Here is a 14,324-nt window from a genome sequence, read left to right as displayed (position 1 = left end):
CTCGGTATATTGACGGAAGGTGCGATGTGCAACCAAAATTGGGTACGGCCATTACGAGGGGCAACTGAAAAGTTTTGAGCTTATTAAGGGACGGTGTAGTATTGGTTGAAGTGAGAATTCAACTTTTAACTTTTTGCTAGATACTTAGAAACCACTTCATGAAATGTTGAAAAGCTTATTCTAAGAGGAATTTAAACTTAAAATGACGAAAATCGGTTTTGAAGTGGCTGAGTAAAACAAAGCGATCCTAATAAAATGTGGATTGCTTTGATTAATGGATATCTCAGTCATTTCAACAAATTTTCATGTAAGAAAGTTTGAATTCCTCTTAGAATTATGCTCTTTTATATTTAATAAGAGGATTCTCATTATCCCTCTCTCCAAGTGTCAGAAAAAAAATAATCATGACAAATATTGAAAACCTCAAGCTCCATATCAAACAAACTGTACCAACCCTAACATGGAAAAGATTAATATGAATATGAAGACCAAATTCGATCCATGCAGTTTAATTTCTTAGTCTCAGTATGATGGACTACCTCCAGAAGTGTTGTCATTTTCAAAGGACAATCGTTACTCTGACCTACTGATGAAGCCCCCACGAAAGAACATAATTTGATAGAGAAAAAGAGGCCGGGAATGATCACCAAAAGAGTCCTGTTTCAGCAGGACAATGCTCCATGGAGCACTGATCAATATTCATGGCTTCCGAGTTGTTCCACACTCATCATGTTTATTCATTTTCTAATCATTTATCTATTTCGCTTTTATTCATTTATAAGTTAGTCTTGTTTTTACAGAGTGGCTCTATCTCTGAGTTGAACACTCGTTGTTCGTGGAGGCCCTGCGTGGACAATCAAAACACAAACTGAATTCACCATGCATCTGATAGCCCCGTCGGACTTCCACCTCTTCCCGAATCTCAATCAAAAAATAGAATGTGTGGCTGATGGACAAGCTATCTTGATGTGGCTGCACCACCGATGAGGTCAATTTTGCCGTCGACCTCTGTGGTGGAGGACCAACCAAAAGACTTCTACCACAACAGTATCGGGGCACGTACTCCATCACCACTGGACGAAGACTGTGGACTTGTACTTACAAGGGAATAACAGTAGGGCAAGTATTATACATGCCTCTCACAATCTCTCGGATAGATCGGTTGTTCAAAGCTGCCCGGACTCGATCGTCTCTAGTACGGATCAGATCGAAAGCGAGTCCTGACCTTGCATAGTTTCAGTAAAGCCAGGGAGGTCAGCTCCTTCTTCATCCTTCTTCTGGCTTGTTCTTGTTCTTGTTCTTGTTCTTCTTCGTCATCATCATCATCATCATCATCATCATCATCATCTTCATATTCCACATCATCTTTCCCAGTTCACCTTAATTCTTCTTCATCATGAAGGCTGAGATATCCAAAACAAATCAAAGGGATCCTAAAAGGGTGATATATGGGCCTACCTTTTTAGGATCGCTTTGTTTTACCTTGTTTTTGGATAGGGCATATCATCCTCAGCCATTTAAAACCAATTTTCATCAAATAAATTTTGAATTTCTCTCAGAACTATCATATTAAAGTGGTATATGCTCTGTAACATTTCATGTGGTTTCTTAGTATCTCACAAAAAGTGAATATATAGCTCTGAAAGAGTTCTCATCTCAATCAGTAGGGCCTCGGGCATACCTTTAGGCCCTTAATAGCCTAAAGGGACGCAAAAATGTAATCTCACCTCCCTGCTTTGGAAGAAGATAAACGTACTGCTTTGTTATAAATGCGTCGTGACCTCCCTGCTAAAGCTATATTACACATTGTATGTACAATATAGTTCCCAGCTTTTCCTATAGATGTAGGGCAATTTGTCAATCAATCGCACCAACACCTTAGCTTTTGTTGTTGCTGTTGTTGTTGTTGTTGCCTTTTTTTTTCTTTTGTTCTTCTCAAAGATCTGACTTCTAGATGTTCTCCGCATCACTGGGTCAATTGACAAAATCTAATGACAATCTAATTTCGCACAGCTCATCGTCGAATTTGAGTGATCGGTGAGGGGTCACCCCTGCGATTTCGACCCGATTCGATCACACTTGCACGAATCTTACGTCCATTGATTGCACGGGTAATGTTGTAAACAAGTTACTGTAGCTCCACCATACATACACAGGAGTCGGCGAAGTGCCGTCGCGCGTCGCCGCGCTGGCACAGTCGGGTTAACAAAACATTGGTTCTGAATTGTACGTAAATGCGCCTGTGAAAGCGATGGATGTATTTTAATACTTTTCTTTACTGGCAGAATCGTGAAATAGGCCCTATGTCTCTGTTGATGCCCTGATTTCTCCTCCAGCAAAAAGGACTGCGACAGAGGTGTATTAGAAGCAATTTTACACGGTAAGTGTGCGAAGTGTTGTACAAATTTGTATGTTGTGCGTGGTGCTAACGTGTGAGAAGCCGTGTCAGCGTCAATGTCATGTCAAGTCAGTCAGTGCCACAGTCAGCGATGCCCCATCAACGTCATTCTGCGTATGGAAACAGTATCATTTCGAAGATGATGTTTTGTAGGGCTGTTTTGCACATCAAATGAGAGATTCCTACATATAAATGTCAATTCTTTGCCTAATAATCTTATGAAACGGTCGTGTAAGCTGGAATTTAATATACCGGTACACCACCAATGGCAATGAAAATCTCTTGTTTTTTTTGTCAGTGCAGCCGTGCAGTGCGGTGGTAGCAGTGTCACACTCACAGTGTGTGGTGCCTGGTTATGGTGCCCGACCCATAACTATACTAATAGTCTATACACAGCCCAGTCGCTGTAAAAACGACTGGGCTGTGTATGGACTATGGTGGCCATGGCCAGGTCACAAGGTGGTCGAGGCAGTGTATATGCGTCAGTGTACACAAAGTGCAGGAGGATCCAATCAATGAACAAACATTTAATATTTACACAAGGAAGCGTGAAGTATTTTGACTATTTACCACACAGAAAAAACCCCAACAATATCTTTATGTCATTGAATTCCTTTGACTTTCCTTTGCTTTCCATTCAGTGATGCTCATCAGTAAATGCAGTAGATGTCAACATGAGTGACACGCTAGCAACCATCAATGTCGACCAGCTGAGCAACGCCGTGAATGCCGTGGTCCAGGCAGTAGCAGTGGACAGTCTTTCCTTGGACCCTTCCCCTTCGCCCTCACCAGAGAGCCACACCAGCATCCCGAACCGTCATAGTGATGGGCACGTGGACACGTCTGCTGCAGTGGGGCAGGGCCCCGGAGCTATACTGTCGCTGCCCGGAGAAGCGGCAGTTCCCACATCTTCTATTCCTTCGGCCCAGCTAACAACTCCTGTTTCATCTCAACAGAATAACGCAGCCGCAACAATACAGGTTAGCAGAAGCATCCCTTCTTGTTTTTAATATGATGAATTCTTTCAACACAATTTACTGACCGTTATAATGTTGCCATGGTATGGGTGAGTTATGGTTACAAAATGTAGTTCAGACCTCTTCACAGAGTTTTTTTTTTTTTAGCCTCATCACATAGAGAAGTGAAGTGAGGACCTCCATTATGATCCCACTTCAGTGATCGGTCACCAGCAGCAACCTACTGGTTACCTCTTCTCAGTAGAATAAGAAAGTGGAGGTCTTATGTGCATGTTTGAGAGAGCCTAGGGTCACAACCAATTCATTCATTTATTCAAGCGTTCATTCATTTTTTCATTCATTCATTCATTCATTCATTCATTCATTTATTTGTTCATTCATTTGAAGTAACACTTATTTCCGTCAATACAGAATCATTACAATGAAAATTTATATACAATAACAATTATGTACAATGAAGTTTAACTTACAATGTATATGTAATCATGTAACACTGTTTATAAAGAGGAGGATGCAAAGCCAATGTTGTGGTCCATCCCAACCCTGTGAAGTGATCTATCCCACATACATACACTCAGTTGAAAATAGGCCTTTTGTCGTATGAAGCGGTACAGCAAGGTTGGGGGGGGGGGGGGAGTGGGGAGTTGTTTTCTCTTAGGTGAAAGTCCAAGCTGCAGATCCAGTTTAGAACAGCATCACTTGGTCTGGCAATTCTACAAGCTCTCGAGGAAACTTCCGCAGGTGGTACATGTAGTCCTCCACAATGTGAGACAGGGTTTGGTCAGGATGGTCGCAGTCGCATGATGGGCTGTCCTAGAACCTCCATTTGTGTAGACAGCGACCTGTCCTTGCATGGAGGGTTCAGATGCAGTTCAGGGTGAGCCACTGTTTCTTAGGGAGGTTGAAGCCCGCTGGCTCTGCTGGCAGGTCAATGATGGTGTTGCTCATGAAACAGTGGTTGTCCCCATGTGACTAGCAATAGACAGAGAATGTTATTGACAAGATGATGCATGTCGCACAGAATAACATACCGAAAAACTCTCTTCTTTTCTTTTATGAGCATTGTAATCTGGTGGCAATGTGGACAATATTTTGGTGTGCAGGTCACAGCAGCATCATCATCATTATCATCAACACCCACTGCATTTCAGGCGAAAACTCCAAACCTGGCAAGCCCAAAGAATCCGGTCCGCATTGCTCCCAAGCTGCCTGCCGCCGTCACCCTGAACCCGTTCACCCAGCCTCAGAAACAAATGATGATACTCAAGCAAATAGGTAGGGAAGTGCAGTTGTCAAATCCTGTATAATACATTGCCATTATATACCAAACCTGTCCCACTGGGTCACGAACAGAAAGAAATCAGATGCTGTGGATATTGTAGCTGAGATATTTTTGTGACAAGTAATGACATGGCAATGTTTGTTGTATGGTGATCACGTCTGTACATTGATAGAGGAATTTGATCACTTGTAAAGATGTTGGGAGCATCTTCAAATTGAGAAAAACTTATGAGATTTGAAGAGGTCCTTTTGACTGCATTTCATCAGGGACTTTCTGTACAGATACCTTTTAATAGCAGCTGCCAAGCAGAAATCCCAGCAGTTATAGACTGACAAAGCTTCTGTAGTACACTGTGATATTGTTCTGACTATAAGGCGAGATGTAATTCTTATATGATTTCATGGTAAGCCATGTACAGTTGTTATTTATAGCAACTCAGCTGAGCACTTGCCATTTTGTCAGCAAATACCATAGATCTGAAAATGTTTCATACTGTTATAGTTTGAGATTGGGGAATAGGGAAGAAACAGGAGACAGAAAGTAAGGGAAAATAGTCATATTGTTGGTCCAGTGTATAATACCGGCCACTGGCTATTACATGTAGGCAAAATGATTGCACATTCTGCCCAAGAATTATGACAAAATGTTTTGGGATGGCACATTTTTCATTGAAAAGAAAAGAAAAAAACAAGAAAAAGGAAAGCATGTAGATTTATTTACTCTTTACCAAGGGGTTTTCGAAATGCTGATTTGTCTGATGGTCACATTTGACCCCTACTTCTCAGGAAACAATGTTGTCCTAGTTCCTGTGGCGGCCCAGTGTCAGCCAGGACACAGCCCAGTGGGGAGTATGGGCCAGGTGTCATCAGGCAGCATGCCCCAGGGCAGGAATACTGTCACTCTGATGCAGCCTGCTGCTGGAAATAATGACACGCTGTATGCTGGTAATCTGGTGCAGGGTGTGGTCCCTCCAGCAGTGTATGCTCAGCAAAGGTATGTAATGACTGTTACCATGCAGACTGATTATGCTCCTGGGTACTTAAAAAGATCCTGAAATATGGGGCTCTTTTTTCTGTGAACATTGCTAATCAAATGATATACTCATTAGATGTTGTACTACTTTTTCAAGAAGTAGAAGTTGGAAGTTTTTGAGAATGCGATGAAATTAGATGAGTATGATTTTCAGTGTTTTTTTTTCTTTCATTATTGTTAATGTTGGATATATATTTTTTGAAATGGAAGTGATAATTTCATTGTGCAAAGTTCATTGTAGAGCTCGGTCTAATATAAGAATTTATGAAATACAGATACCTCGAAATGCAACAAAACTGTGCCAGTTTAGTGGATCACAGGATACCGGTGCAAATTTAACTTATATTTCCATTCTGTCATGTTGACAAGGACATGTCACTTTTTCAGTGACTTGACAGTTTTGCATATCAAAGCACAAATTTTCTGCCATTTCATGAAAACAAATACTTCTTCACATTGATTTTTGCAGCATGAATTCAGCCACCACTATTCGTAATGGTCAGCCATCCCCTTTGATCAACATGAATATTGCCTTCCACGTACCAAGCCAGGGTGCGGCCCCATCGCTGATACCTGCCAACCAATCAAATGGATCTGGGCCACAAAATTCTGTGCGGCCAGCCAGAGCAAGATCGCGAAAGCGCTCCTCCCGCCTTGTGCCAAAAGTCGTCAACTTGGCGCCGGGAGCATCCAACCCGTATCAGAATAATTCAGCACACCTGATGCTTGCGCCAAACCAGGCCGTTGCATCGCACATGCCCATGGGGCCGCTGCTCTCGCCGACACCCTCCGCAATCGGTGCCACCATAGACACACCAAACGACCCTTCTGACCTTGGCCAACTTAGTTCAAATTCTGGGGCAAGCTCCCTCCTGACCCCTTCTATCTCAACTCTGAACCTCATGTCACCAACCGGTGGCCTCACGTCGCATGGTCAGGTGTCGTTGCTCTCACCTTTGACCTCGCTGAAACCTCTGCAAGTTCCCAGCGGCCAACCGGTCAGCAGTCACATGCCAGTGGGCTGTCAGAGGATGGGTGCCAAGCGGGGTCGCCGAAGGTCGCGCAGTCAGGCAAGAGATAGTGCCACTGGGAGTGGTCCAGCAGAGCAGCGCACCCTTCAAGACATTCTCGCCTCCCTGAAGGGGAGGTCAGCTGATTTGACCTCTGACCTTACTGTGAGCTCGTCAGTCTCCAGGGGGCACAGAAACCGTGGTGAATCTGAGCAAGATATATGTGAGTGTTTGCAGGGAAAATGAAAAAAAATACTTATAACTCTCTAGTAATAGTATTTTTCCATCTGCAATTTTGGAATAAAAACTGTATATTATATATATCACATGCAGGCTTCATATATCACAGTATTGTATTTATGTTCATATTCCCAATATTTTATCTTGGAGGAAACTACTGTTTCATGTGTGCTCAGTAACGACAAGGACATTTCTGATCATCTGTTCCATTGAATAGATGTCTTCAGCAACTTGTACCATTGTTCGTTATAACTTTCAAATGAAAAGGGAATCTTTTTATTTACATCCCAGGATGTGATAATGAAGAAAAGCATCTTACCTAACTTGCTATAGTTTTGATATGTTAGGCCATTAGTGTACCTCATTGAGAAAAAGTAGATCTATATTATAAATTGTATATTCATGTGTTTACAATTACATGAAATTTTAATCTATCAAATATCCAATCACTTTAAGAGGACAGGCTGATTATGCTAAAACACGCATTTCCAATATACCCTTGCCTGAGTATACTCGGGACTCGTCTTCAATGGGCTAAGAACCCATCAATTTTGTGTAGCTTCCTTTCATGTTCAGGCGCTAAATTCTAATTGATATCAGTGAGCTTTTTGATTGTTTTTTGTTTGTTTACTTGTTGTTTTTTTCTCTTTGATGTAGATATGATGACAGAAGGGACATCTGGTGACATGTCAGAGAGAGAGTTAGACCAGCAGAGACAAGGCACCATTGTGATGGACAAGCCTGTGCAGAGCCGGGCCAGGCAGTCCCTTCCAGACATGCTCTCACTCAAGCCATCCACCCTTGACCCCAAAGCTCTTGGTGAGAACCCTCAAAATGCACACACACACACACACACACACACACACAAAACCAACAACAACAACAACAACAACAACAACAACAACACATAAACATTGAGAAAATTAGACCTTATAAAGTTAAGATTTCATGTTTGTGCTCTCAAGCAGGGCAAGGTGTTGATACGTTGCCAGGTAGGTCCACCAAAATCGTTCATGGGACTCGATTTTGTGTGTGTACTTTTATGGCATTATGTGTTAATGTCCAAACTTGTTCAAGTGATGTGTTTGCATTAGTATTTAAGAGCACATCATTAGGAAGCTTATATAGTAGTTCAGCGGAAATTTATCTATTCAGGTTCGATGTTATTACATTTAGGCTAAGGTATCGATTATAGTTTTACCAGGGAAGTGTGACATGAATACTTTGATGAAAATACTAAATTGCTGAGTAGGTATAATGAACCTTACAACACAAACAAACAAACAAACAAATTCTGATTCCATCCAATGTAATATTCCAGGAATCCATTTAACGTCAAGTTTTGTGCGGCAGTTGCCACACTGCGATAATTTAATTTACGAGGGCAGCAGGTAGGCAACAACTCATCGGTTATGAGCCTGCGTGTTGTCGCCATGGCAACTGCCAATTATAGCGTACATGATAACTATAAGTGCAAATGTCTGTGAAATGAGGGGTAGGGGTAATTTCAGGCAGTAAATGATTACACACATGACAAGCAAGGTTGCATACCAATTACATTGTCAAATTAATTCCATCAAGACATTTTTTTGTTGCTGTAAAACTCTATCTGTACACATCAGCCAAGATAAATGAGACACAGTGCTCTATGGGTTTATGATGAGTTATGTAGCAATGAATGACAATGTGTATTTGTGGGGCTGGTTTAATGTTTATGTTTTTGTTCCTTATTTTTGTTTCCCTATCCAGGTGTGTTTACGAAGCAGGTCATCCAACCCAACACACGATTTGGCCCACTGGTGGGACAACTGAGTAGCAGCCAGATGTCCAGAGAGCATGACGTTCCTGAGGCTCAGTCATGGAATGTAAATAAACCCATTTTGTTTATTTTCTTCTGTCTCTTTTTCAAGCTTAGCCATTTCAGTGATTTAAGCATGGATGAAATATGGTGTATTGTGAACGTGCAGTTGGTTAAGGCAGTGTTAAAACATGGTATTTGTGTGCCTAGTAGACATACTGATGTTGTAAGGATTTTTAAACCTACTCCCAATTTATTATCTTTTGTTTTCAATGCAATGGAATCTTTCTCACTCAAATTGATTGTAAATCATGTGAAATGGTGGTAAAATTACTCTTATTTTTCTGGTTTTGATTGTTTAGCTTATGCTTACACTTACTCCCTTGAAATTTGTTTATGGGACAAGCATTTACAGTAACGGTAAAACAAATTTAACATGAAGTACCCATGTATGCATGCATTCTCTCTTGCTGTGCTTTAATACTATTCGTGCCCATTGTACAGATCTATTCATCAGGCAAGCCGACTCTGGTGGGAAACGTTCTGCACACCGATGATGAGAATACGTCCAACTGGATGATGTTTGTCAAGCTAGTGCCACAACGAGGGCAGCACAACCTGCTGGCATTCCAGAGCGGCATTCACATCTACTTCTCCTCTTGCCAGCTCATCTCCGTGGGCCAGGAGCTGATTGTGTCCTACTCAAAGGAGTATAACCAGTTCAGAGGTGAGTGATCTGTGCATTTATATTCCAAATGGACATGACGAGACACTGTAAAGGATTACAGGAACTCAAGAAGACAACCCCAGATTTGCGTACTACTGCAAGATCATTTATGTTTACACTGTAGAATCGAGTTAGTAACCACAATGTCAAGTTATCATATTTTCGTTTTTCATTACACAGTCAGAATGTAACTTTTGCATAGAATGTTCGCATCTTCTGGTTTAGTGTGAGTCAAAAATGTGTGATGAAATTTGTAGGGTAAGATGACAACATAAAAGTGGTGTGATATGATTTTTTGTGTACTTTCCTGATGGCACTTACCATCTGTGATACTAGCTGGTTTGTATGCAAAACTACAAGATTTGGCTTGTGTAAGATTTGGTAGCTTTGCTCACAAACCAGCTAGTATGTGCAGGACAATTGTAAAATAGCGTCTACATTGAGACACATGATCAACCTCAAGTGAAACAAGTACATAATGACTGAAACACATACTTTTCACCATTGCTGTATTCAGCTTATCCTGTAATGCTAATTAAATTCATAGCCAGGACCTACTGGGGACTTTGATCTGGCCGAGTGTTTAGCGTGTTTATGAGAGCATGTTTATGAAAGGAATGTTAATGTAGATTTTCACGTTAACAGAATGTTCTTTACAGTGGAACCTTGCCATATACACGTAACAGAACCTGCTTATGCCATGGTGATTTCGTGGGTTTCTTTGTTTTACCTTGATATTGTGGGTAACCTGATATACATGTAACATCGTAATTTTCATAACTTTTAGGTCCTTGTCATTTAACAAGGTTTTATGTACTTGTACCAATGCACAGGAGTGAGAGAGAAATGTGAGAGTGGGGCAAGGTGTGGACAGTGCGGTCAGCGCTTCGGTCATGACACACAACTGGCGCAGCACCTGCGGTACTGCCAGCAGGCGGACGACGACGCTCCCCCTGTCGGCCGGCGGTTCAGGTGCGAGCTGTGCCCACGCTCCTTTACCTCCAGCACCAAGCTCAACCTGCACCTCCTGGTCCACATGGGCCTCAAGCCCCACCGCTGCGAGGTGTGCGGGAAGGCGTTCACGGACCGCAGCAACATGAAAGCGCACCTCCTCGTCCATACAGGTGAGGCCTTCATGCTTCATGTGCCATCAAGATACAATAAAGCAGGATTTCTGCATGTATAATATTTATCTTTCCTATGTTACTCTCTTCAGGGGTCAAACGGTTCGCTTGTCCAGTGTGCCACAAGTCCTTCCGACAGAAGATCCACCTCAAGTCCCATCTGGTCACCCACTCTGGGGAGAAGACCCTCCAGTGCCCCATCTGCAAGAAATCCTTCGGCAGGCACAGTGATGTGAGCTACCACATCAAGCAGCACACTGAGGGCAAGAAGGTATGTGGATACCCATCTACGGCCAATTAGGGCACACACCTTGGTGTGAGTGGATTGGGTTCTGGACTCTTAAAGTGAAAGGAAATCCAAATATACATGTGGATTGAGTGAGTGCAGCAATATTAGTACGTAGAACACATCATCAAAGTTTGAGGACAAATTTGAAAATCTGTTCAAAAGTTAGGAATTGTGATGTCATACATTGACGACACTGATCATTTCTTTTGATGAAAAGCACACATTCCCTTGATTGCCACTAATGTATGTTAAGGGTAATATCATTCCCCCAGCTCTCTGAAAGAGGTGAGTCAAGTTATATTACAGCTTTCAATCAATCATGATGAGTGCATGAGGGTGTAGACTCCATGCCCTCATAGAAGATAACAGGCAATTTCTGAACTACTGTTATTTTGACTGCATGAATTCTTTTAGATAAAAACTGATGCGTGCTGTTTGTACACTTTGTACACAGCTGTGCCTAGAAATTGGTGAAAAATTGGGAGGAATACATAGAGGGCTACTACAAAAATGGCGATTGGTATTCATTTCATTGTCTGTCATGCTTTTACATCAAAGTGTTTTTCAGCTGTGAGTTTCTTTTACTGTACGGGAGGGAAGATTGAGTGTCTATATCCTCTCTGTACAAGTAAATGTCACGTTACCTCCTGAGTGCTTTGCTGCTGAGCAAACCTTACCACTGTAAGATTCTTGACAGTCCCTCTCATATCATATATATCTGGACATCATTCCTTCCTGAACGCCTTGGTTTTGAACCTAATCTATGAAGTGAAGTAACTGTTCTACATAATGATGTCCATGCCATACCATAGCTGAGGGACAGAGTATTTTATCTTTTTTCCAAGGTGAAGGCAAGTTATACACTATATTTCAGCATGCAGCAGATCCACATTGGAGTCAAAATTGCATGTCTGAACCAGATATCAAAGCTATGCCTCAACCATGTCTTTTGGTTTGGCTGTATGCTTGTTCTTTAGTTGTTGTTTTTTTCATTCAGCTAAATCCCACTTGCAACAGATTTTTGATTCAGCCATTTCATCACTGCAGTGCTGAATAAGAGCTTCAATTTTATCAATGATTTCATTTCAGATTGTTTGCCAAGTGTGCAACACCTCCTTCTGGAAGAAATCCCAGCTGGTTAGACACATGAAGATCCATACGGGTGAGCGGGACTTCCAGTGTCATCTTTGTGGGAAGGGCTTCATCACCAACTACCATCTCAACCGGCACCTCTTCTCCTGCGAGAGGGAGGAGAGATTCAATCGTCGGCCCTGGCCCGGTGCCGTACCCACCGCCACTCTTGCAGAAGGTTTAGCCCCGATGGATGTATTGGCAGTCGAGGAGGAGAGGCTGGCTCGAGTGCCATCAAGGAGGAAAGGATGGAAGCAGAAGTTGCAAGAGGAGCCCAGTCCGCCCCCTGTCCTGAGGAGTTCGCGAGGGAGACCCATCAGACCAAGAATCCTCCCCAATGAGGTGACTGGACTAGACCATGCCTTGCCTAAGTCCAAGAGGAGGCATCGAGCAACAGCAGTGGCAGTCAAGTCTGAATCTTCAGGAAGCTGCTCACGTAGATTCCTTGCAGTGCCCGGAGTGAGGAGTTCAGATCCTCAAAGCAGGCAAGGACTTCATTATACTTGCAGTTCCAGCAGCAGTATTCCACCTGTTGCACTGCCCAGGAGGAGTGAGGTTACAAGGAGGATGGCCCTTCCAGGAAGTGCCCAGATGTCTGTTGCTGTGTACGGAGTGCAAGACAGCACCCTTCATGTCAGAGGTCAGCAGTCGTCAAGTACGCTGTCACAGCTTGCTCTGACCGTCCCGCAGGAGTCCCCCATGTCTTTGGACTGCGACACATTCTCACATGCATCGGTCGTCAACCCCTCACAGCTTGAGCCCAGCTACTCCTACCCATCTGCTTCTTCCACCAGTGAGATGCATGAGAGTCCCCTGACAGCACCTCTCTTTGATCTAGGAGAGGGTTCCACAATGTCCGCCGGCCCTCAGTCCATGGCTGCATACAATCCCCAGTCATTCAGCCTCAGCGACAGCCACACAGACTCCTTCTCCGAGACACAGGTGCACTGCAGCACTCCCCAGCCCCTTTTTATGACCGAGAGCACCCTTCCGGACTCCACGGGGGGTACTTCTGGGCAAGGGTGCATTTCGGACCACCCTACTCCCGCCACCACACTCACTGAGGACTCCCTGTTTGGTATCGACCCAGGTGAAGGCTCCAGCTCAGCAATGCCTCAGCCCACGGGGGACGGGATGGATGACATAACTGTCGATTTGCATGCCATAGAGGGCGCTCTGGACTCTGATGATGATCAGTGTACAGATGAAAGGCGAGGTGACCTACCATCTGAGCACATTGAAGAATAAATGACAAATTCCATACTCTTTCCTAGCTGTGCTGTTAGTGGCCAAATTCTAGAAATACCTGCCATAAGGTCTTGCTGTGTTTACAAAGTTTATTTTCCATAAGGTAAAATTCCATCATAACAGTATGAATTATATTGTTTGTGTGTTGCATGCCTCAAAATTTGGATATTTATAGATATCAATGAACTATTTTTTCTTTTTTCCTTTATCAAACATACCAACTCTAAACAATGTGCATTCAAGGGACATCTGGCAGTATGCATTTCTCGGCAGAAAGGTGCTCTGGTAGTGATACTGTACTCTACCATGTTTTGCGAGGAAGATGTTTCATTCAAAGATGCACGTATACTGTATAATTTTTGTGTATGAAATCCACTTGTAAACATGTACTCAACCCTGTCCCAGGCTTGCTTAAATGAATTCTAACTTTGTTGACAATTTACATGTATTGATGCAGGTGGTAGCAATATATATGATAAAGGGTCTAGGGCAATTACCCCCTGGGCAATTACCCCGTACCCTCCCCCTGACCCCAACCCTAATCCTAATCCTGAACCTAATCCTAAACCTAGCCCTAACTGTAATCTTTACTCAAACCTTATCACTAACCAGTAATTAGCCGGGGGATAATTGCTCTCAGGGGGTAATTGCCCTGATACGATGATAAATGCAATGTTGTGTATTTGTGATAATATAGAAGTGATGTAGACAACTCTTTATGTTGCCAAAATTATCATAAGACTTACGTTTGCCATCTCTTGCCTTGGAAACTATAGGTTTTAGAGCCGACATTTCTCTATACTTTGCCTGCATTGTTTAAAGGTCCTTGCCATCCCGCATTGAAAAGGTTCTCCATAAGTTACAGCTGAAAAAGAACATATATGTGACCCTGCATTACAAAACCAACAAAAAGTCGCCAGGCATGGATTTTTAGTTAAGGGGAGATTCTGAAAGAGCAGACTCTAAGCTTTAAAATGATGTATAACTCAATTCAAATTGACTCCCCTAACCTATCTAAATACTGGAAAGAAAAGCCCACACTCTGGAAAAGTGTGAACTGAAAACGGA

The 14,324-nt window shown here is 42.7% G+C and overlaps 1 protein-coding gene across 1 annotated transcript; it reads left to right on the top strand.

Moving 5' to 3' along the window:
• Positions 1–2,319: 2,319 nt before the first annotated feature.
• Positions 2,320–13,256, top strand: LOC139727145 (uncharacterized). The gene is made up of 11 exons (XM_071638125.1): positions 2,320–2,380; positions 3,040–3,378; positions 4,479–4,650; positions 5,443–5,650; positions 6,159–6,922; positions 7,597–7,758; positions 8,689–8,804; positions 9,242–9,464; positions 10,298–10,588; positions 10,681–10,859; positions 11,967–13,256. Exons 2-11 carry the CDS (start codon positions 3,073–3,075, stop codon positions 13,254–13,256), a joined length of 3,711 nt encoding a protein of 1,236 aa, XP_071494226.1. The 5' UTR covers positions 2,320–2,380; positions 3,040–3,072.
• The last annotated feature ends 1,068 nt before the right edge of the window (positions 13,257–14,324 follow it).

This window comes from Diadema antillarum, unplaced genomic scaffold, assembly GCF_040938485.1.
Source record: "Diadema antillarum isolate AM-2024a unplaced genomic scaffold, OU_Dant_1.0 seq00000119_RagTag, whole genome shotgun sequence".
In the NCBI taxonomy this organism is placed as follows: Eukaryota; Metazoa; Echinodermata; class Echinoidea; order Diadematoida; family Diadematidae; genus Diadema; species Diadema antillarum.
Note: the sequence above shows the minus strand (reverse complement) of the source record. Positions and strands in the feature narration are given on the sequence as shown.